Raw genomic sequence first — 22,376 nt, 5'->3', positions numbered from 1 at the left:
GGACTACTTGTGAATGTGGAGCAGTGAATAATGATGTAATTTACGTTTTCATTGTGGTGTGACCATCTGAGACACGTGGTGTCTGGAGCTGGCTAATAGTAAGCTGGTATTATTTTAGTGTTTGTTTTATTTCTGGGGATGCAAGGTTGAGTACAGGATGTCCTTACTTTGAGATTTATTCCTGGGAAATGTTGGAACTTGGATTTTGCCCAAAACTGAAAAATCATGCCTAGCATGATACTAAGACGTACTGTACATCCATATTCAGATAACTGGTTCACATGTAGGGTTCCTTGCAGTGATGGTCTAAGAACAATTAAAATGTTTAGTACATTTAGTTAGAGCTGCAGGAAAATGGATGGCACAGGGGACAGTGCAAAGGACCCATACCATAGAAGTGTCCACTAAAGTCTAGCATGTGGCACCCAGGTGATGGGGTAAAGCGAGCCATAGTACTTGGCTTCTGTGACAGTGATACATGCGGTAGCTAGTTTCAAATGCATACTATATTAATAACTGTAAAGTTTGCTTTAGAATAATGGGCACTAACAGTTTTTATCATAATTTGCAACATCACTAGTTGAAATACTTTAAATCAAAGACATCCATTATCAGGTTGCTTGGTCTGTTTTGTAGTGTTATGTTTTCCTGGGGGCAAGTGGAGATAGAATGCTGAGTTTAAGGTTTGTGGCTGTGTTTTGAAGCAGGTCACTTCTGAAGATGTATGAGTTTGTATTTATATAGACCTAGATGCATTTCAGAGAAGAGTTACACTCACTGTATCTTGTCTACTTTTTTTTTTTTTTTTCAAGAGTTAAAACCTGACCGCTGGCTGCTAAAAACATAAATGCTCAGGCTGCCATCACCCTCTTCAAGCTTGTCCTTGATAACTACCACACTTAAACTTCTGACAATACAATGTATAGGTGTTTGTACAATAACACTATTTATGCATTAATTTATTTTTGTCCCATCCCCCTTTTTTACTCTTTCTTTTATTTATTTTTTTCACTCATCTATTTATTTTTTTGTTTTCCTCTTGTTTGCCATTTCTGTCTCTATGGTCATCGTGTTTCTTATTTTTTTTTCATGGTCTGGGCCTGTTACTTCTGATGCCAATTTATTCTTCTTTTCTATTGTTCTATTTGGAAGAGACCTTAGATGGGTCCTACAAGGGGTGATTCTACAAGATGAATGTCAGAGTAGTCTCTCTGCTGCCCATCTTTCAATACTTGTCAACACTCTCACCCCAATCTGAAGATGCAGACCTATGGAGCTGTCACTTGCTCTCGAGACTGGGCCAAGGACAACTCAGACTGTATTTATCTGTTATTCTTCCACTTTTTCACATGAGGAATAATGGCAACAAGCTACTTCTCTCTTCCTGCTTGTGTAAGCTAGTGACAAGAGAACCATCCCACATCAGTACAATGGTAATAGCATACCAGAAGCGTATTTTAATTATTTGATTGGAGAATCCATATAGCCAATGCTCTGGATGTCAGGAATGATCAACATGAACTCAACACTTTGGTGGCGTGGGAGACTTCCACTGCAACAGCTGCTGGTTTGTCTTAGGGTCATAACCATCACATGTTTTGACAATAAAGATGAAGTTGGGGGTCATCTACAATTTGATCTTCTAGTTCCTATAAACTACAGCATAGTGTGTTCCTTATCATCACACAGCATCTCGGCAAAAATCAGCAATGTGTCTCATAATTAACAGTCAGACAAAATGTGCTGGATGATCCCATATAATGCCTTATGACATCTCAAATGTCAAAGACATTTCATCTATCATTTTCAATCCATTGCACCATGTCTCTCATCCAGAAGATCCATGGCTCCCATGTAACTGGCTATGGCCACTGGGTGGGCCCATAGGTTACTCAGGCAAGATATATTGTGTATTGATTGCTAGTGTAGGGCACTGCAGGATCAGGTGTTCAATGTCTTCTGTGTAGTGGCTGCATCTGAGGCAGTTTGATTCTGTGTTGATACTGTTTTAATCCTGAATGGTGTCCTGAACATAAGTGTGACAGTTTGATTCTTAATTCTCTTGAGAGGGATTTTTATTTGGGGCCAATGCCTGGGGATGTTGGTAAAAATAACAAGTTTTGTGGTCTGTCTTGAAAAATTTGTTTAGTGATCTGGGTGTGAATGTATTGTGTGGTACTGGTGGTTGGTTGATGTATACATTTGATTAAAGTCCTGCTGGCTCTTTCTTGTTTTGTTCTGACAGTAGTGCTTGTGTGATATAATAAGTTGTGTCAGTGGAGATGAGGACTCTATTTCAGTATAAACTATCATTCATTAAACTGTTTAACAGGATCCTTTTGCATTGCTCCTCTTCCCTATTACTACAACCAGGCTCTTTGGTAACATCTTTACTATCCAACTACCAACACTGATCTGTATGTGTGTGTGTTTACATATATATATATATATATATATATATATATATATATATATATATATATATATATATATATATCATCATTATCAACTGGGAGCATACATCATAGAACATGTTCCTTCACTCACATGCTGGCACCAGTCCCTATGGTCTTTCCTAGGAAGGTCCTATGCACCCCCTCTTCTCACTCCAAACAAGTTTCAACAGACGACTTCCCATTTATAAGGAAATAGCCAGCTAAGTCATACACCCACCATTTACCTATCCTATACCTATTTGTTTACTTTTGATCTTAGTTCCTTGTAGATGAAGAGCTATCCCTTCCCCTTGCCCACTACCTGTGCCAGAATCAATGCAGTAAGACACAACACCTTCACAGCAGGACCTGGCAGCTGAAGCTAGTTTGCCCTTGGTGCTTCATTTACATGATAACCCTCCTTCTTTGTCTACTTGCAAATACTTAGAGAAGATGAGAAGTCCCTTCCAGCTGCATCAATTTATCATTCATTCACAACCATTCTTCACTCACACCTATTTCTTGCACTCTTCCTTCCTTCCTCGTAAGAACATAAGAATAAGACTGCAAGAGACCATAAGGCCTACACTATGCAGTTCATGTCCATTATCACCTATCATCACCATCCATAAAGTTGTTAACCTTTTCTTATAACAACTGATAGTTTCAGCACTCGCTACATGGTTACAAAGTCTATTCCACCAGTTGACCACTGTATTGGTAAACCACTTTCTTAAATCTAAATTTGTCCAATATAAATCCATTACTGCAAGTCCTGCCCTGTTTTTTTTTAAATATGATGACTTTGTCTGCACCACCCTCATTAAAGCCCTTGATGAACTTGAACACCTCTATTAGATCACCCTGCACTCTGCGTCTTTCGAGAAAGTGTAAATTAAGGTGCCTAAGCCTGTCCTCAAGGTAAATTTCTGAGCCCATTTATCATTTTGGTCAGGACTTACTAGAACTCCTAAGTCTCTCTCACACTCAGTTTTCTCTAAAAAGGTGTTATCTATGGTATACCTGCTTTCTGGGTTATGTAAACCTACAGTTAACATACTGCACTTTCAGATATTGAAGTCAATTTGCCATTTCACCAACCATGTGAACAATTTGTTAAGATCTTCCTGCACTATCACAGTGTCTTCTCCTGACCTAATTTGGCATCCTATTTTAGTGTCATCCTCAAACTTGCTAACATCACCACTAATCCCATTGTCCAAGTTGTGTATATACATAATGAATAATATGGGACCCAAAACCAAGCCCTGGGGAACTCCACTAGTAACACTCCCCTATTTAGATTTTACACTGTTTATGGTGACCTGCTGTTTTCTGTCACTGATCCATTCAAATATGACTTTATTTAGTAGTCTCTGGTGGGGCACCTTGTTGAATACTTTGCTAAAATCAAGGTAAATAACATAGAGAAATAATTTGATTTGTGACTCACAGCATGGTTTCTCCATAGGTAAGTCATGTGTGACTAATCTTTTTACATTAGCATATATATGGCGTCAGATAACAATGATAGTTACGATGCTATTTACCTTGACTTTAGCAAAATGTTCGACAAGGTGACCCACCAGAGACTACTAAATAAAATCAAAGACCATGGCATAGGAGGAAAAAGTGTTAGAATGGATTAGAGCTTGGATCAGTGACAGAAAACAGCAGGTCACCATAAATGGTGTAAAATGCAAATGGGGGAATGTTTCTAGTGGAGTTCCTCAGGGCATGGTTTTGGGTCCCTTTTTGTTCATTATGCACATTAATGACTTGGATGATGGGATTAATAGTGATGTTAGTAAGTTTGTGTATGACACTAAAATAGGATGCCTAATTAGGTCAGGAGACGATGCTAAGATTCTGTAAGATGATCTTTACAAATTGTTCACATGGTCGGTGAAATGGTAAATGGACTTTAATATCTCAAAGTACAGCATGTTAAATGTAGGGCTACACAATACCGAAAACAGAAATAGCTTAAATAACATGGTTTTAGAGAAAACTGAGAGCGAGAGAGACTTGGGAATTCTAGTGAGTCCTGACCTTAAATCCAGGAAACAGTGCATCAGCGCCATGAATAAAGCTAACAAAGCATTAGTTTTTATTGCTAGGATGGTTATGGATAGAAATGCAGAGGTAATTACCCATCCTTGACTATACAGTACAGTTTTGGTCTCCGTTTTATAGAATGGCCATCAATTCACTAGAATCTACAGAGAAAAATTACCATATTGATACAGGGGCTCAGAAATTTATCTTATGAAGAGGCGCTTAGGCACCTTACACTCTCTGGAAAGACGCAGAGTGAGGGGTGATCTAATAGAGGTGTTCAAGTGGATCAAAGGGTGATGCAAACAAGGTCATCATATCAAAACAGGGCAGGACTCGCAGTAATGGATTTAAATTGGACAAATTTAGATTTAAGAAGGAAATAGGCAAGAATTGGTTTACTAATAGGGTAGTCAACAAATGGAATAGACTTAGTAACCATGTAGTGAGTGCTGAAACTATTGGTTGTTTTAAGAAATGGTTAGACAACTTTATGGATGGGGATGACAGGTGGTAATGACATGGAACTGCCTAGTGTAAACCTTATAGTCTCTTGCAGTCTCCTTCATTCTTATGTTATCTGATGCCTTGTAGACATTAGTGTAAAAAGATAGATTAGTTATACATGACTTACCCTAGGGGAACCCATGCTGCGAGTCATGAATCAAATTATGTCTCTAGATGTGATCTCTGATTCTATTAGCTATTATTGATTCAAGCATTTTACCTATAACTAACATCAAACTGATTTGCCTATTGTTGTGCATAGACAATTATCCTTTTTGAAAACAGGAACATTTGCCTGCCCCAAAGAAATATGTACAAAGCCAATGTCTATTGTCAGCAGACATTTCCCTTTTACTCAGGGCCCCTTTCATCCCATTCATCCATCTCACTCTCAGTCTTCCCCTCAAGTTCACTCCATCCACCTCTGCCTTCCACACTCTTTTTGTTTGTTTTTTCTTCATTCATTCTTTCAATATGCCTAAACCATCCCAGTATTCTTTAACCTTATCTGCCAGCTTTCATATATATATATATATATATATATATATATATATATATATATATATATATATATATATATATATATATAATATATACCTCCCTTGTAAGGGGGAAAAAGCCTTGGTATATGGTATATATATATATATATAGACACACACATATATGTCTGTGTGTGTGATGATAGAATGAAAATGAGTGTGTTATATGTGCACAAGCTTTGTAAACTAGCCTGAGCAGGTTTTGTGTGTATCTGATAAAAGTTTGGTATATTTGAACATTTGTGTCTGTGGTAGTGCATCTGTTCTATGTAGTAATACTTTAAAAGTTTAATAAAATAAAAAAGCATATCAACATCACTCTAAGCAAAGGTTAGTCTAGAACACTGTGAACACAAAAATCTGGACAAGCCAGAACTATGAGAATGTAAAGAACCACAGAGTATGCAAAGGAACACCTAAGTCAGAAGAACTTCTTGCTAACTGTAGCACTTCCCTTGGTGCCAAATGAGACAATTTCTTACCTGGTAGGTCATCGACTGATGTCCCAGATCGAACACTCGAGTCATCACGTTGGCTGGTAGAACTGTTCATCCCCTCACTGCGCAGGTCTCCACCACCCCGAACTACTACTCCTCCTCCTCCTCCTCCTCCTACTATCCCAACTCCTCCACCTCCTCCAACTCCAGTTCCTACTCCTCCCCCAAGCTTCTTTAGACTCAGGTACTCGCCTTGTCGAAACTTTACATCTGAAATGAAAAGTAAATGTGAAATATGAAAAGTGTTCACAAATGGGAATAAGATATGCACATTATAAATTTATCCTCTCATACATAAAAACCTATCCACCCATCTCTCTATCATTTCCTTTTCATAAAGACTTATTCACTCATATTACTGCCATTTCCTTTTCCTATTCTTTTTACACATCCCCAAATGAATCGGCAAAACTATTTGCTGATGATACAGAGATCATGAAGAGGGTGAGAAGTGAGAAGGACTGTACAATCCTCCTGCAAAGGGACCTGGATAAAGTATACAAGTGGAGTCAGGAGTGGAAAATAAATTTTAACAAAAAGAAATGCAAAATATTAGAAATGGGACAAAGTAAACAATGACCAACAATGTATTTATCATTGAGAAACAAAAATAGGAAACAAAATAATAGGAAAGGCAAAGGAGGAAAAGGGCATCGTCATCATTGGCATCATAATCAAAGACTACCTATCACCTAAAGCACACACAAAGAAAATAACAGGTGAGACCTACAATCTGTTGAAAAATATAAGAGTGGCATTTTACTACACAAATGAGGACATGGTGAGAAAAATCACTGAAAGCTTGATATGACCCAGACTGGAGTATGCAGTCATGATGTGGTTAACATACTTAACAAAATATGTAAGAAAAATAGAATACAAAAGGCAGCAACTGAGACAATTCCTGGTCTACACATGATATATGAGGAATGACTGAAGAAATTGGGACTTCTACCTTGAAAGAACAGAGAGAAAAATGGGTGATGCAATAAGGATCTTTAAACTAGAAACAGATTTAAATAGAGTGGACAGAAAAGAATTACTGACACAAGTGGAAAATCTACAAGAGGTCATAGTAAAAACTGGAAAAAAAAATGTTTAAAAGATATCAAGAAGTGTAGCTTTCAACACAGAAGTGTAGATTTGTGTAACAAGTTAGATAAAAATACAACCAAAGCCAACACTACTTTAGACTTCAAGGCCAGGTCTGACAAGTGGAGGAAAAGATGGACCCCATGAACATTGCTTCAACCCCCTACACTACAATTAGGTAAATGCACACAAAAACACACTGGTTACACTGATAAGACCTAAACTAGAATATGCTGCAACACTGTGGGCACCTAGCACAAAGAGGAACATAAGAAAATTAGAAAGAATCCAAAGAGCAGTGACGAAAATGGCACCTACACTGTCAAGTCTGACATATGAACAAAAATTGGAGAAATTACGCCTGTCAACACTGGAACAGAGAAGAGAAAGAGGTGATTTATTGACTATTTACAGAATAATGAAAGGGATGGAAATTTTTGATAGAGATGACTTATTAAAGTGGGATAGAAGAGAAACAAGAGGACACGAAAAGAAACTAAAGAAGGACAGTTACAGACCTGAAAAAGAATAGCTTCCCACATAGAGTGATTGATGTCTGGAACAAACTAAATGGAGAAACAGTGAGTGCCAAAACTATACACAATTTTAAGAATAAGCTGGATGCAGAGAGATACGAAAATGGGTCACTACGAGCATAGCTCTTGTCTCGTAAAATACAACTAGGTAAATACATACATACAGGAATGTGCATCAGTAGTATAGTTCATATACAGAGTGAAGGATATAAGTAAGATTGAGATAATACAAAGGACGGCAACCAAACTAGTCCCCAGCCTGGCAGATAAACCATACGAGGAAAAGACAAAAGAAAAAATTAAAGAAACAATAACTGGCTCACTTTCCACTTCCCTTCACTTTCTCTAACAATCTCTAATCCTTGCATCTACCTCCCATACCACCCATCCATATACACAGCAATGAACAGGAACGAGATAGTGAAACAATGAATTTAAGAATCATAATGGAGATGGAAAAAGACGTTACAGTAGCATATACCCCACCACAAGAATATGAAATGAAGCAGAGTACATAGAATTAATGATAAATACTTCCAATCAAATGGAGTTATTTGAAAAAGTGAAAATATAGCTGATGGGTAACTTTAATTGTGGAGAGGGAAAATGGTAGGAATGAGAAATGTGGTAGTCAGGAACCATGGGTCAATACATTGTTAAATATAGCAATGGAAAATGTGACCTATTGGGTGAAGAAACCAATAAGAATGAGAGGTGAAGATACACCTGAAGACTGGAATCTTAATGGAAAAACATTCAGTGATCAAAATACATACATACATACATATACCAAGGCTTTTTCCCCCTTACAAGGGGGGTAGCCAAAAAGGGAAAGGCATAAAAACACTCCCACCCATTTCATCCCTACATACACTCCACACCCCTCCCACCCTCCCTCTCATCTGAGCACCTCCTGGATGACGGGTCATCCCTGCACCCTGCCCACCGCCCTGGGTCAGAAGCAGTGTCGCAAGACACAGCACATCCACAGCAAGGCCGCTTCATTTAATCGGCGACCCCCCCTCTCCGTCCCCGCTTGCATATAAGGAGAGGACGGGGAGAAATCCCTTCGGGCTGCGTCAAAATTTACTCACACATACTACCCCACCCCCCACCCCCCTGCCCATTCCTCCTCATGCAATCACATGTGATCAAAATACTATATGATAATTGAATTCATACTGGAAATTGGGAAGACAGAAATAACACAAGAAAAATATTAACAAGACACAAATATGTAGTTCTGAAAAAGTTCTCTAAAGTGGACTGGAGGGAGTTCAGCTGAAGAAAGAAACAAAGAAATAGGAAATTTTGAAAATCTATATTGGAGGGGTGGAAAATTATGTTGTTTGTGAAGAGGTCAAACAGTGAAGGTGTGAGTAATGTTCTTTGGGGGACTCCACTGTACAATCTCTAGATTCCAGATGGTTTGTTGTTTTGAGATACTCTTGCAGCTAAAGAGGTTTGTTAGCGGCTTCTTGTCACTGTTGTCATCTCAATTTTTTTTATATATATATATTTTTTTTTTTAAAGTATATATCTGGGGAGTTTATTGAATGCATGTGTATTCATGTCTATCAGTCAATAAATAAGACCTGGTCTTTCTTGCTCAAGACCCATAGCTTTCAGGTGATTATTTATGTCTATCACCACTGCAATTATTCCTTTTGGTGACTCTTTCCCTCTAATACTTGTTGGGTGATGTTTGTGAGGAATGTGCTAGTAGAGTGGCCTTTCTTTTGTATTTACCTAGTTGTATTATACGGGAGGGGAGCTATGCTGGTGGTGACCCGTCTTTGTATCTCTCAGCATTAAGTTTTTTCTTAAAATCTTGAATAGTGTTTGCACACACTTTCTTTGTCCAATTTGTTCCACGTATCTATCACTGTGTGGGAAGCTATTTTTTTCAGATCTCTTCTGTAATTATCTTTTTATAGTTTTTTTTTTCGTGTCCTCTTGTTTTTCCATTGTCCCATTTCAATAAGTCATTCTTATCTAAGATTTCCATTCCCTTCATAATTCTATAGATAGTTAGTAAGTCTCTTTCCCTTCTTTGTTCCAGAGTTGGTAATTCTAATTTGGACAGTCTTGTTCATATATGTGTTTGTGTGTGCGTGTGTATTTACCTAGTTGTATTATATGGGAAGGGGAGCTATGCTCATGGTGGCCCATCTTTGTATCTTGCAATATCTAGTTTGTTCTTAAATTCTTGTATGGTGTTTGCACACACTATTGTTTTGTCCAATTTGTTCCAGACATCTACCACTCTGTGTGGAATTTTTTTTTTTCTTTTTTTTTTCCCATATCTCTTCTATAACTATCCTTTTTTATTTTATTTTCATGTCCCCTTGTTATTCTTTTATCCCACTTTAATAAGTCTTCTCTGTCAGGGGCTTCCATGCCTTTCATGATCCTGTAAATGGCCAGTAGATCCCCTCTTTCTCTTCTTTGTTCCAATGTTGGTAGTTCAAGTTTAGACAATCTTTATTCGTATATCAATTTTGAAAGTGTTGGGGCCATCTTTGTCATTGCTCTTCAGATTCTTTCTATTTTCTATATATTCTTTTTTTGTGTGTATTTACCTAGCTGTATTATACGGGAAGGGGAACTATGCTTGTGGTGACTTGTCTTTGCATCTCTCAGCATCTAGTTTGTTCTTAAATTCTTATATGGTTTTTGCATACACTATTGTTTTATCCAATTTGTTCCAGATATCCACCACTCTGTGTGGAAAAGTATTTTTTTTTTTCCAGATCTCATTTAATAATTATCCTTTTTGAGCTTCTTTTCATATCCTCTTGTTTTCCTTTTATCCCAGTTATAAATCTTCTCTGTCAAGGATTTCCATGCCTTTCAACATTCTGTAAATGGCCAATAGATCTCCTCTTTCTCTTCTTTTTTGTTCCAGGGTTGGCAGTTCCAGTTTAGACAATCTTTGTTCATATGTCAATTTTGAAAGTGTTGGGGCCATCTTTGTTGTTGCTCTTTGGATTCTTTCTAATTTCTTTATATTCTTTTTTATGTTTGGTGTCCATAGTGTCGCAGTGTACTCCAATCTTGGTCTTTTCAGTGTGACTAATATCTATTTTTACCATTACTTCATCCAAGTAATTAAAAGCCACCTTTATTGATGTTAGTAAACTGTAGGTTTCTCTGACTATTTTATTTATATGCTTGTCTGGTGACATGTCTGTTAATAATTACTCCTAGGTGTGTATTTACCTAGTTGTATTTTACGGGACGGGAGCTATGCTCATAGTGACCCGTGTGTGTGCATGTGTGTGACATTATATTTTATCCCCTACAGAAGAAACTGTTGTTTCCCCAGAGTACCATAATCATTTATGATAGATAGTAACTACCTAGAATAATATATAACAATATTAGAATATTAATATCACAAAATCTAGATAAATGGAATGTAATTAATAGTTTCCAAATATTTTTCACAAACGACCAAAAACAGTGAAAACTTCCCTTCTTCGTAGACATGGCAGGGTCTATACCCAAAAAGTGAGACTCCACAGGAGTTGGCACCACACATGGGATGGAGTGGTACTCTTCATGTCAATTACATGTAGTTGGGGACACATAATTTACCAAGCCACGACCTTGGTCCATAGCTCATACAAAATGGGTGCAAAAGTGGTTAAATCACAAAAACATCTTGAAGTAAGAGTGATGGCAGCCAAGACTGATGCTATGGTGGTGCTGATGATGGTTTGGGAGAGTTGGTGGGTGGGGAGGGGGTTGGGGGAGTTGGGAGGTGGTGAGAGAGTACTGGGAGGGATGAAATATGAGAGAGATGAGAAAATGGGAAGGGCACAAATGAGCAAGCAAGCGAGCATATAAGGAAAGGGAGAGGGGAGGGCAGGGGAGGTGAAGGGGGAAGGCAAGTAGGGACGGAAGGCGAGATGACTGCTGGGCAAGATGACTGCAGGGCAGCTCAGTTCTACATCATAGCCATGGATAGACAATAGCATGACACTACACAAATCAACCCTACAGGAGGGATTTCCATAATGACAACTCTTGAAGGCACTGCAGCTGTGCTACCCCTGGCAGAAGTGGGGGGAAGGATCAGGAGGAAGGTTGCTACATACCGTTCTGAATCTTGTTACTCTCGTAGTAGGCGTCCTTCAGGTTGTGCCCGAGTGCGTCCTTCCACGGCTTGTGGAGACTGTCCGCATCCCCAGCAGATCCCGGCGAGCCCAGCAAGGAACCCCGTGGAGTGCCCAGGGGATTGGTTCCCACAGGAGCATAGTGGTGGTTGTTGTAACTACTGGGTTTAGCAATGTTTTGAACAAAGTCTTTAGAGTGTTGTGGCAGGTTCTCGAGCTCATCCCCTGCGGATCCGTAGCTCCTTATGGTGTCGAAGTTGTTGAGGGGCATGTAAACGGGCTCGCCGGGGCTGTTGGGGTAGGCGAGGAGGTGGTCAGGACGGGTGGAGGTGGTGGTAGTGGATGTGGCGTGAGGGTTCTGCAAGACACACAAGCCAACACTGACGTCAGACTTGCTAGTGGCACCGAAACAACAACAACAACAACAACGACAACAACAACAACATTTCAAAGTTCCCCCATAGTTTCGTTGCTGCTGCTGCTGCTGCTTCTCCCCAGTGGCCACTGTGGCGAGTGATGGTGATGAAGAGGTGAAGCGAGGTTATTTCTGGTAGCAATGTTAGTGGCAACTGTCACTGTGCTGTGAGTGGGTGTCTGTGGATCCTGGAAGATCCTTTGGTCTGATGGTGACTGATGGTGTTAGACACAAGCTTACTATCTGTCCCCTTTCATTAAGTCCTGACTTGTAATTATCATCATCATCATCATCACTATGAAAGCTGCAGTGGAAATGAAATTCCACTCTGCCGAATTAATACTGGAGTGTTTAGCCACATTATAACAAAAGCTTTGTTATATGAGAATGAAAATAAAAGTAAACATAATACATAGTGGACATACAAGTCATCTTTAAAAGGGGCTCAGCAGAAGCAAAAAAAATCTTCATGCAAAAAAAAAAGTATATAAAAAAAATCTGACAAAATATAAAATAAACTAAGCCACTAAGCAAAATCATTATAAAACTCCTCTACAATTATTTCTTCTCCAAAAAAATTCACACTGTAGCAACTATTTCACTCAAAAATTATATTAGTTATCAATCATATAAAACAGCAAAATCTATGACTCGAGCTTTAACACACAGTAACACTCACTGAAACACGCTTATTAGACCATTCCGTTATTTCAAATAAATAAAAGTCTATTCCTATCAAACTTCTAGAGTCACAATTAAAACAGTGTTTGAAGCAAGAACCCTCAACTTTGGAAAACCAGTTCTGAATCTGCATGTGCTGCCAAGTTAAAACAAAATAAATTTCATTGTATTCATCTCTAAAGCATCTGTTCTGTATGATGCCAAAACAATTGAAAATGATGAAGCCATCTTTGGTTGAAATAAAATCCATTGTGAGGATCTGTATGCCAAACACTGGGTCATTGAAAGCCAAACAGTCAAAGCTCTTGAAGGAGTCTTACAGACTCACCTCTCAACCTTACAAACGATCCAAAACCAAACCATTATAATTGAAAAGATGACTGTCCTCGAGCTTTGCCAACACATCCGATCGGGCTCCCTTAAGGATGCACATACTTAGCGAAAGCTTTTAAGGATGCATATACCCATGGTTGCTAATGCCCTAGGTTGCTAGTCCCTAAGGCTGCCTACACTTAGGCGAGCAAGCTCTAAGGTACCTCATGTCGCCACTACCTGAGATGCTTCCAAGTTGCTCATCTTGGAATTGCGTTTGTACAAGTTGTGGTGGTGGTGATTGTCTGTATTCTTTGGTTTGAGGATCACATGGTTGGTCTGCTCTAGGAGCTGCCTACGACGGGCAGCCCGCTTCTCCTTGCAGTGGATAGCCAGAACGATGATCAGCCCCAATGTGATGATCAAAACAATGCCAACCACAATGTAGATGATCTGTTGGGTGAGACAGGGTTCATTAGTTAAGGGCAGGGTTGGGAAATTGAAATCCGAAAGCGAGGTGGTGATCCCCATGAGAGTGTGTTTGAAATAAGAGTTTACATTTACATTGCAGGTCATTCAAAACTGTTCCCAAGCATCCTGAAGTTGACTTGTGCCCTCAGGGACTGAATATTATTGTATTACTGTAGATAGGATTTCTGTGACATTATTTTTACTCAAGAGAAAATGGCACCATGGTATACTATTCAATTTCCTTGAAAAATAGTTATATAGTAAAAATATACTTGAAAGCCAAAGGGATACTATGAGTATCCAATGAATGACTTGAATATTCTGTGAGTTAATGAACTGCCAAGGAGGGGAGAACAGAAATTTAATGGGAACTGGAATGAATTACATATACATGAATAAGCTGAGGTGGAAAAAGAAAAGAATATGGAAGAGAGTTAAACAGGGCTGCCGTGAAAAAGCAGAACGCATTAACTCCAAAAACGCGATTTTTCCAATTTTGATACCTACGGAATCAGCAGAATGAGACGAAAATGTCTATGACAGTGGTTTATGTCTATCTTGTCATGATACAGATATCTCAAGTGGCAGAGTGCATTAACTCCACGGCGTTTTTCAAGCATTTTAAGGCAAAACGCACTGTATCGATATTTACGTGTCAGAAAGCATTAACTCCTTCCTTGTATGGACATGATGCGTTTTGCTTGTAAATATTGTGTGTGCTTGAGGGAGTTGATGCTTTATGTCATAAACTTGATGCGTTATGCCATGAAGTCAACACGATCATTCACGCTACCAGACTGCACACTGCAGCAAGTTGAAACATGAAATCCTCTACAATGCCGTATTAGTATATAATAACCTGTCAAGGATATCAATCCAAGAAAAAGACCTAGAACCTCTGCAGAAAGACTGGACAATCAAAGAAACAAACATCCACTTCTCTCACCTTGTGGAGACAGTTGCAGAAAGAAATGCAGAACACAATTTCTTAATGAGGACAGAGAGAACATCCATGACATGTTTTGGAACATGACTCATGACATACAAAAACAATGGCTTCTTTCTAGAATTTGTAAAAAAACAGTCCAAAGAAAGAGGCCATCAGATGTAGATTCTACATCAGAGCGATCCGAAAAAACTTGTTCCCTTATTTATACTTTCCTTGAAAGCTCTGGAAAGGAAATACGGGTTTGCCAGACATTCTTTGTTCGTACTCTCGGATACAGCAATAACCGAGTCATTGTTGAACTTGTGAAAAAAGCAAGAAGTTCAACTGGTGGGATGTCCACAGTACAGCCAGACAAGAGGGGTCGACACATCCCCGCTAATAAAAAGGATCACTCTATAATTGTGGAGCACATACAGAAATATAACCCACAAATATCTCACTATAGAAGGGAACATGCACCAAACAGGAGATACATCTCATGTGAAACATCATTAAAGGATATGTATGATGACTTTTTAGTACATAATCCTAGCTACTGCACATACGGAACATACCGTAAGGTATTCAAACAAGAAAACATAGGTTTTGGAGAACCAAAGGAAGATATTTGTGACACATGTGCAGCCTATAAACACCTCAAAGAGGATGAAATTACTGACAGTTTAAAAATGGCACAAGAAAACCACATTGCAAAGGCTCAAGAAGCTCGTCACGCCTGTAAAGAAGACAGTTTAAAAGCATGGAGCTCTGTCAGCAGAGTTTATGCTGTTGATATGCAGAAAGTCTTACTGCTACCAATGATCAATGGATTAAAAAGCTGCACATTTACACCTCGATTGATCGTTTTCAATGAAACATTTGCCAGCATGAAAGAAAAAGAAGTGAAGGAAGGAAGAATCTTTACAGCAAGAGAAAAACATTATGCTGTGTTGTGGGACGAGTCAACTGCGGGCAGGAATAAGGAACATGTTGCCAATGCATTTTTGTCCCTTATCAAGAAAGAGAGAGATGCCCAAGAATTTGTTTTCTGGACAGATAATTGTGCAGCACAAAACAAAAATTGGTGCCTTTATAATGCCATTGCAATTCTGATCAACAGTGAGAACCAAATCAACAGTGTCAGTTTTAAGTACTTAACTTCAGGTCATACATTCATGGCAGCTGATGGTATCCATGGCCATATTGAACGAGTCCTTAGACGAAAAGGGGACATGTATGACTTTGAAGATTTGAAAAATGCTATTGAAAGTTCTGTCAAGAGACTATCTATTCTTGACATTAACAAGAAGGAAAACTTCCTCAACATTCCAGAAATCAACAATAAAAGAAAAACAAGGTCCCAGGAGGGTGCTGACAATATACCATACTTGGAAGACCTAGTCGAAGTCAAATTTGAAAAGGGATTGAATGGATTTAAGTACAAGACATCATTTAATGGCCAGTATAAGTCTTGTAATTTTCTGAAAAGAAATGTTGATATATCAAGTGAACTGCTAGAGACTCCTCTGAAAAATTGTCCCAGAGGTATATCTTCAACAAAGAAGAAGAAAATACTTGAGAAACTGGTATGCAAGATGCCACCAAACAGACGAGAGTTCTGGTTAAAAATGCCAGAAAATCCTAATAGCAAAGATTTGCTCAATAATGCTGACACAAAATAGACATAATAATTGATGTGACCTTATCTTTTTTTTTAGATATCTATGTACGAGTATGGTGGAATCTATTGAGTATTTGAATAATACAGTGCAGCACTTATTTTTGTTTTTTGTGCAACAAACGTAGGAATTTGTTATTTTGGTGTGATTAAGTATTATTATTTTTTTCAATTTGTAAAATTGCAGTTTAGCATAATGTGCAGGAATATCATGTCTTTCTCTCATAAGTATATGAAGAATGTAAAAACAAAACATTAATTTGTATTGCTTTTTTGTGACAGGAATTATTTTATATTCGGAGTTATGTCTAAATTTAGTCTATGCAACTCGTGTTTTTAGTGAAATAATTGTATGCACTATCACTAAAACAGCTTTATTTTGTGACAGGAATTATTTTCTATTTGGAGTTATGTCTGAATTTAGTCTATCCAATCCATGTTTTCAGTGAAATAATTGTATGCACCAGCACTTTAAAAAGGAAAAACCAATCGTTTCTATTTCAGAAGTTCTCTTTTAGGTCCTTTATCATGGCCAAATTTACTGTTCAAAAAAATAATGTATTATTTTGAAATTACTAAACGCAATAAAAACAATAAACTATTCATTTGCCATAACTTACAATATTGTTTTGCACTCTCAGCAGAAAAAAAAAACATTTTGCCAAATCAATTTGAAATTCTTAAAAAAGAATAATTGCAAGCCACAACGCATTATCTCCTATCATGAAATAGTTATCATGCATTGTGTGACTAGTGTGACAATGTATAACTCGATACAAGGAATATATTATCATAGAGCAATAAAATAAGTGTTAAAATTTAAGTCAGCAAAATTATAGGCTCCAGATATAAATAGAAAAGAAATAATAAGCACTGGAATATTAAATATCGATTTTCTCAAAACAAGGATTTTGGAGTTAATGCGTTCTGCCTTTTCACGGCAGAGGGAAAGGCTGGTAGTGTGATAGAATAGAAGATGTGGATGAATGCACATGATACACTTGAATGGTACATAAATGAGATGGAAATTCAAAGGACAAAAATGAGAATGGTAAGGTTTTCTGTCAGTGGAATGACTCTTTACAAGAATTGGCTTCTCCCAGTGCAAAAAAAATTGTCCAGCATGAGCCAGAATAAACTTGGAGCATGACAAAACACTTTACTGTATTAAGCTAGCCTTTAACCCCTTGGAATGGTGGTTTCTTCCAATTGATATGTAATGAACTCCTCAGTGGGTTTGATAGGAGCATAGTGGATGACAAAGATAGCTCTTTATCTATGAAGTGCTTTGACATGAGTGGCAATGAATGGGCTTGGATGAGTGGGTGGTTGTATGCTTTGATTCTGCTACCACCATATAAAAGCAGCAAGGTTTTTTTACACATATGTGTGTATGTATGTACATTATGACCCAGGGTGAAGGGTGAGATGCAGGGATGACCTATCATCCATGAGGAGCCAAGATGAGAGAGGAGGGAGAGGTTGAATTGGAGTGAAATGGGTGGGGATGAAATGGATGACAGCTGAATTACGACTTTTGATACTGGCTACCTCCCTGGTAAGGAGGAAAAAAAGCCCTTGGTATGTGTATGTATGTACGTATATTCGTATGATGGAAGAAAGTAAAGGGAGGTAAAGAGTGGGTAAACAGAGACAATAATGGTTGCCTCAAGTTTCACTGATTGAAAGCCTGCAGCCCCACAGTAGTTGGTCCTCAGACCTTTCCATGGTTCTTTCTGGGAAGAAACTTTGGTTTGTTGCTTAATGTATTAGTGTGGGAAATTTTTTATGTCACTGGCTTTATGGAAGTAAGAGAGAAGCAGTCACTGGTTGCTGGCTCTTTATATATATCAAAAGGTGGAGGAAATACAAATAAAGCTGGTGAGACCTTCAAATGAGGTGAAGAGGTTTACGAGTTTTGAAAATGGGTAACTGGGAGATACTCTCTTTGGCATCCATCATATAGGACCACTACTTGCAGGTACCTCTTATTGGTCTGGGTAAAGATGAATAAATCAAGTGAAAATGGTGGTGACTATGAGTATATGGGAAATACAAATCTGACTTTAGATATATGATGAAGAGAGAGTGTGAAGGACAGAGGGAGGATGGAAAAAGAGAGAGAGAGAGGGAAGGAGGGAGGAGAGGGGTGGTAGAGGACTAACACCTCATTACACTCCAACAATCTCCCAACATGATGGAATGTAATCTTAATTGCTGTCAATATTGAAACTGTTCAAGTACAGTATTGTGGATGAATATTATGCATTTGTTCTTTGTGCTCTTAAAACATATATTGTCAATCTATTGACTTTGGGTTCTTTAGCAGATGGTGAACCAAATACTATGTAGAAGAACAATGTTATATACCTGTAGTGCTTTGCAAATGTACTTTTTGTGACCTCAATATTATCAACTTAATTTTATATGTGTATACAAGAAAGCAGAGAAAAAGAATTATGGAATTCAAAATAACCCACATATCCTCATTCCCACCCCATCCTTCACCCCAAATCCCCTGCACCTCATCGCACCTCTTCCAGAGTGATCCCAATGATGGGCGACTCGTGCACAGAGCAGTATAGCCCTGTTGAGTTGCCATGACAAAGACAACGGAAGCTTCCAAATGTGTTGACACACGTCCCACCATTCAGACAAGGATTCGTTGCACACTCGTTGATATCGATCTTACAATATGGCCCTGTGAAGACAAGATACAATGGTTATGAAAAAGCATATTCACTGTTTAGTAGGGTGTGAGAAAACCTATTATTCCACCAGATAAACAAAAATAAGATAACTAATATACCTGTGAATCCCTGGCATTTGCATATAGGTCCTGAGATCCCTTCTTCACAGAGGCCATTATTGTGGCATGGGTTAGGGTTACAATAGACAGACTGGCATCTGGGGCCTGAGATGTGGGGTGGGCAGTCACAACGGTAGGTATTATTGGTATTGATGCAATTTCCGTTGTTCAAACAGGGTGATGATGCACAGGGATCTGAGTCAAACTCGCATCGGGACCCACGGAACCTCGGGTGGCACTGACACACAAAGGAATCCCTGTGCTCTTCACAGGTGCCCCCATTGTGGCATGGGTGAGCACCACACACCCCTGGGAGTGGCAGCTCCATTTGGCATTCGTAGTTGACATGGGCTAGGCGGGTGAGGGATGATACAGCGTTGCCAGCTGACAGGCTAAGGGGGAGAGGTATGTTGTCAACGCGGGGATCATCCAGGCAACCCACTAGGCCCTTGCGGGGGTCCTGAGCACCTGCCCAGGGACGAAGCTCAGCTCCAAGGTACAGATGTGGGCTCTCTAGGTTGAGCAAGTCACTTGAGCCAGGTGAGGAACCTGTGGCATGGATCTTGCCATCCAGCATCACCTCAGCAGTACTGCCAAATCGTTCAATAAGTACATGATGCCACCGACCATCATTGACCCGGTTTGATGCTACTGCAACCACACCCTCTCCACTGCCCAAGTCCCAGCGGTACCTGACGTAGCCACCTTCCAGCTGCATAGGAGAGAAAAAATTGTTTGATTATATAGCCCTTTCATACCATATAAATTTTCACAAAGAAGGTTATATGGAAAAACATCAATCATGGTAACAAGCATACAAACAACAAGGGTGACTTACTTCCAAGATACTGTAATCGATGCGGCCAGCAGCGAAGAACAAGTTTCCAGCTGGGTGAAGTGTCCTGAACCAGAGGGAGAACGAGAAGTGCCTCTCAATTGGATGGTGTAGGGAGTACTGTGCATAACTTTTGCCCATGAAGGCCAATGGAGAGACAGGCATGTAGCATTCTGGTGTGTGTTCCCTGCCAATGCATTCACTCTTGTTCATAGAACAGTCATGTCCCATCATACCCTCAGGGCAGAGGCACACATAACCATACATTGAACCGTCTGGCACACATTTCTTGTAAGAAGGGCATGGCTTACTGGCACATCTGTTGATGATGGTGCCGCATCGAGGCCCTGAGAAGCCCTGGGGACATCGGCAGACCCCCTCATGGTGGTGTCGCAGGGAGACGAAACTTGTTGTCTCAGTGATGATGGAGAGCACTTCTTCGTCATCAAGGGTCACCTGCTCCTCGCATCGGCCATTGATACAAGACTCTGAGGTACACTCATTTTCCACCACACCTACAACATAAAGACCTGTCAACTCGGACTCAAGCCAACGTCTGTCGGAGGAAACCTTCTTCCGCACAATCTCGCGAGGGTAGAAGGCTGTTGGTGATTTCCTTACAGCAAAAAGGACCTCAAAGTCTGCCTCAGCATCACTGAGGGGATTACTCTGTTTCTTCTTTTTCTGCCTTTTGCTACTGTCACGTCGGCTCCTTTGAGAAATTTCGCGTAAACTCAGAATGATGACATCCTCTGGACGAACTTTCATGATCTTGCGAACACCCCGCAGAAAGTTCTTCCAGTATGATAAGAGGAACTTTTCAGGAGTGGCTCCACCAAGTTGAATAATAATGGCATTGTCCACCATCTCATCACTCACATCAAGAACCTCAACTGTTGCCTGAGAATGAACGAGGAACTTGCCATCTGTCACAGAAATATTCACAATATATTTGCCACTATCAAGACCATCCCGTGCTGAGAGCATCCCACTCTGGGTGTCAATGGAGAAATATCGGGAGGTTATGCTATGGCCGTCAAATTCCATGGCAAAAGATAGCGTATCATAGAGATCTTCATCAGAGGCTTTGACAATACCAAGGGAACCACCTTGGAACTGGCCACCAAGTACTGCCACGGTCACTCGAAGGGGGAACACTTGAGGTGGGTACTGCGACTCTTCAATGATCTGAGCAGTTGAAGAAATACAAAGGGTATGAAATAAAGATACAATATTTTTGTCTCATTATCTCATGTACTAATCCATTTCCCATAAGCCACACTACACATAAAAGAAGAGACTAACCTTAACATTTATCCACGTCTCGGAAAAGTGAGGAGGGCGTCCATTATCGTACACACGGATCTGAAGGCGATAAAGATCTTTGATCTTGTGGTTGAAACGTGTGGCTGTCCTGAGGTCACCCTCCTGGGTGATGCGGAAAGCTGCTTCTTCATTGCCAGAGCGCAGTTCAAAGGTGAAGGGTCCTGCATTGCCGGCAGAGTTATCATCACCATCAGTGACTTGGAACTTGAAGACCAAGAAGTTGACAGGCTTATCCTCCTGTAAAGTATATGACCATGTCAGAGGCAACAGGAAAGAGAAATAGAGTTGTCTGATGAAAAAATATCTATACATACATACATATATACATACACCAAGGGCTCTGATGCTCGACTTTCTTCTTAAACACCATGTTAGCTATCATCAATTCTCTTTCTAAACACATCTCCACCATCAACTCTCCATAGCACTCACAATTCACCTAACCTATATCCTTTTGTTGTCTCTTCTATCTTTCCTCCTTAAGGAAGAAGGGTAATGCCTGTCCCCTACCTATTGCTTGGGTCAAAAGCAATGCAGCAAGACACTACATTGTGTTTATCATACTACATAAACTATGAAAAGCATAATTAGATAAGTACAGTATACATAAGATGGTATATGTGTTTTTCATAATTTTCCATGATAATTTTTATAAATCTTTTGTATAGATAAAATTTATAAAATTATCATGAAAAATAATGAAAAACACATATACCATGGGCTTTTTTCCCCTTACAAGGGTGGTAGCCAAAGTCAAAGGCATAAATCCACTCCCATCCATTTCACCCCCACATACTCCACTCCCATTCACCACCCCTCCCTCTTTTCTTGGCTCCTCCTGGATGATGAGTAATCCCTGCATCTTGCCCACTGCCCTGGTCAGAAACAATGTAGTAAGACACAGCACATCCATAGCAAGACCATTTCATTTAATCAGCGACCTCCTCTCTCTGTCCCCTCATGCAGAAAAAGAGAAGGGAGAAATCCCTTCGGGCTGCATCAAAATATCATGCGGGGAGTTGGGGGTGTGTGTGTGTGTGCAAGGTCATAGCATGACCCATAGATCGGACCTACGAGCTCTGAGCTCTCTTCCAGGAGGGAAATAGCTGTCGATCACGAGTCCAACACGTGATCCA

General features: G+C 39.5%; 1 protein-coding gene across 6 annotated transcripts in view; it reads right to left on the bottom strand.

The window, feature by feature from the left end:
- Positions 1-22,376, bottom strand: part of kug (FAT atypical cadherin kugelei) — a 406,977-nt gene that overhangs the window by 22,279 nt on the left and 362,322 nt on the right. For 5 of the 6 annotated variants that reach the window (XM_076200002.1, XM_076200001.1, XM_076199999.1 and 2 more), the window contains 7 exons: positions 21,220-21,477; positions 19,918-21,102; positions 19,080-19,791; positions 18,805-18,971; positions 13,434-13,646; positions 11,768-12,143; positions 6,022-6,246 (listed from right to left, as the gene is read on the bottom strand). In XM_076200002.1, the coding sequence (XP_076056117.1) occupies positions 6,022-6,246; positions 11,768-12,143; positions 13,434-13,646; positions 18,805-18,971; positions 19,080-19,791; positions 19,918-21,102; positions 21,220-21,477 (3,136 nt within the window). Of the gene's footprint in view, positions 1-6,021; positions 6,247-11,767; positions 12,144-13,433; positions 13,647-18,804; positions 18,972-19,079; positions 19,792-19,917; positions 21,103-21,219; positions 21,478-22,376 lie in introns of those variants that run through there. The other variant, XM_076200004.1, reaches the window with a different exon arrangement.

Source organism: Oratosquilla oratoria, chromosome 16 (genome assembly GCF_046742065.1).
Source record: "Oratosquilla oratoria isolate Oo_2021 chromosome 16, ASM4674206v1, whole genome shotgun sequence".
Lineage (NCBI taxonomy): Eukaryota > Metazoa > Arthropoda > Malacostraca > Stomatopoda > Squillidae > Oratosquilla > Oratosquilla oratoria.
This window is presented reverse-complemented; position numbering and strand designations above follow the sequence as displayed.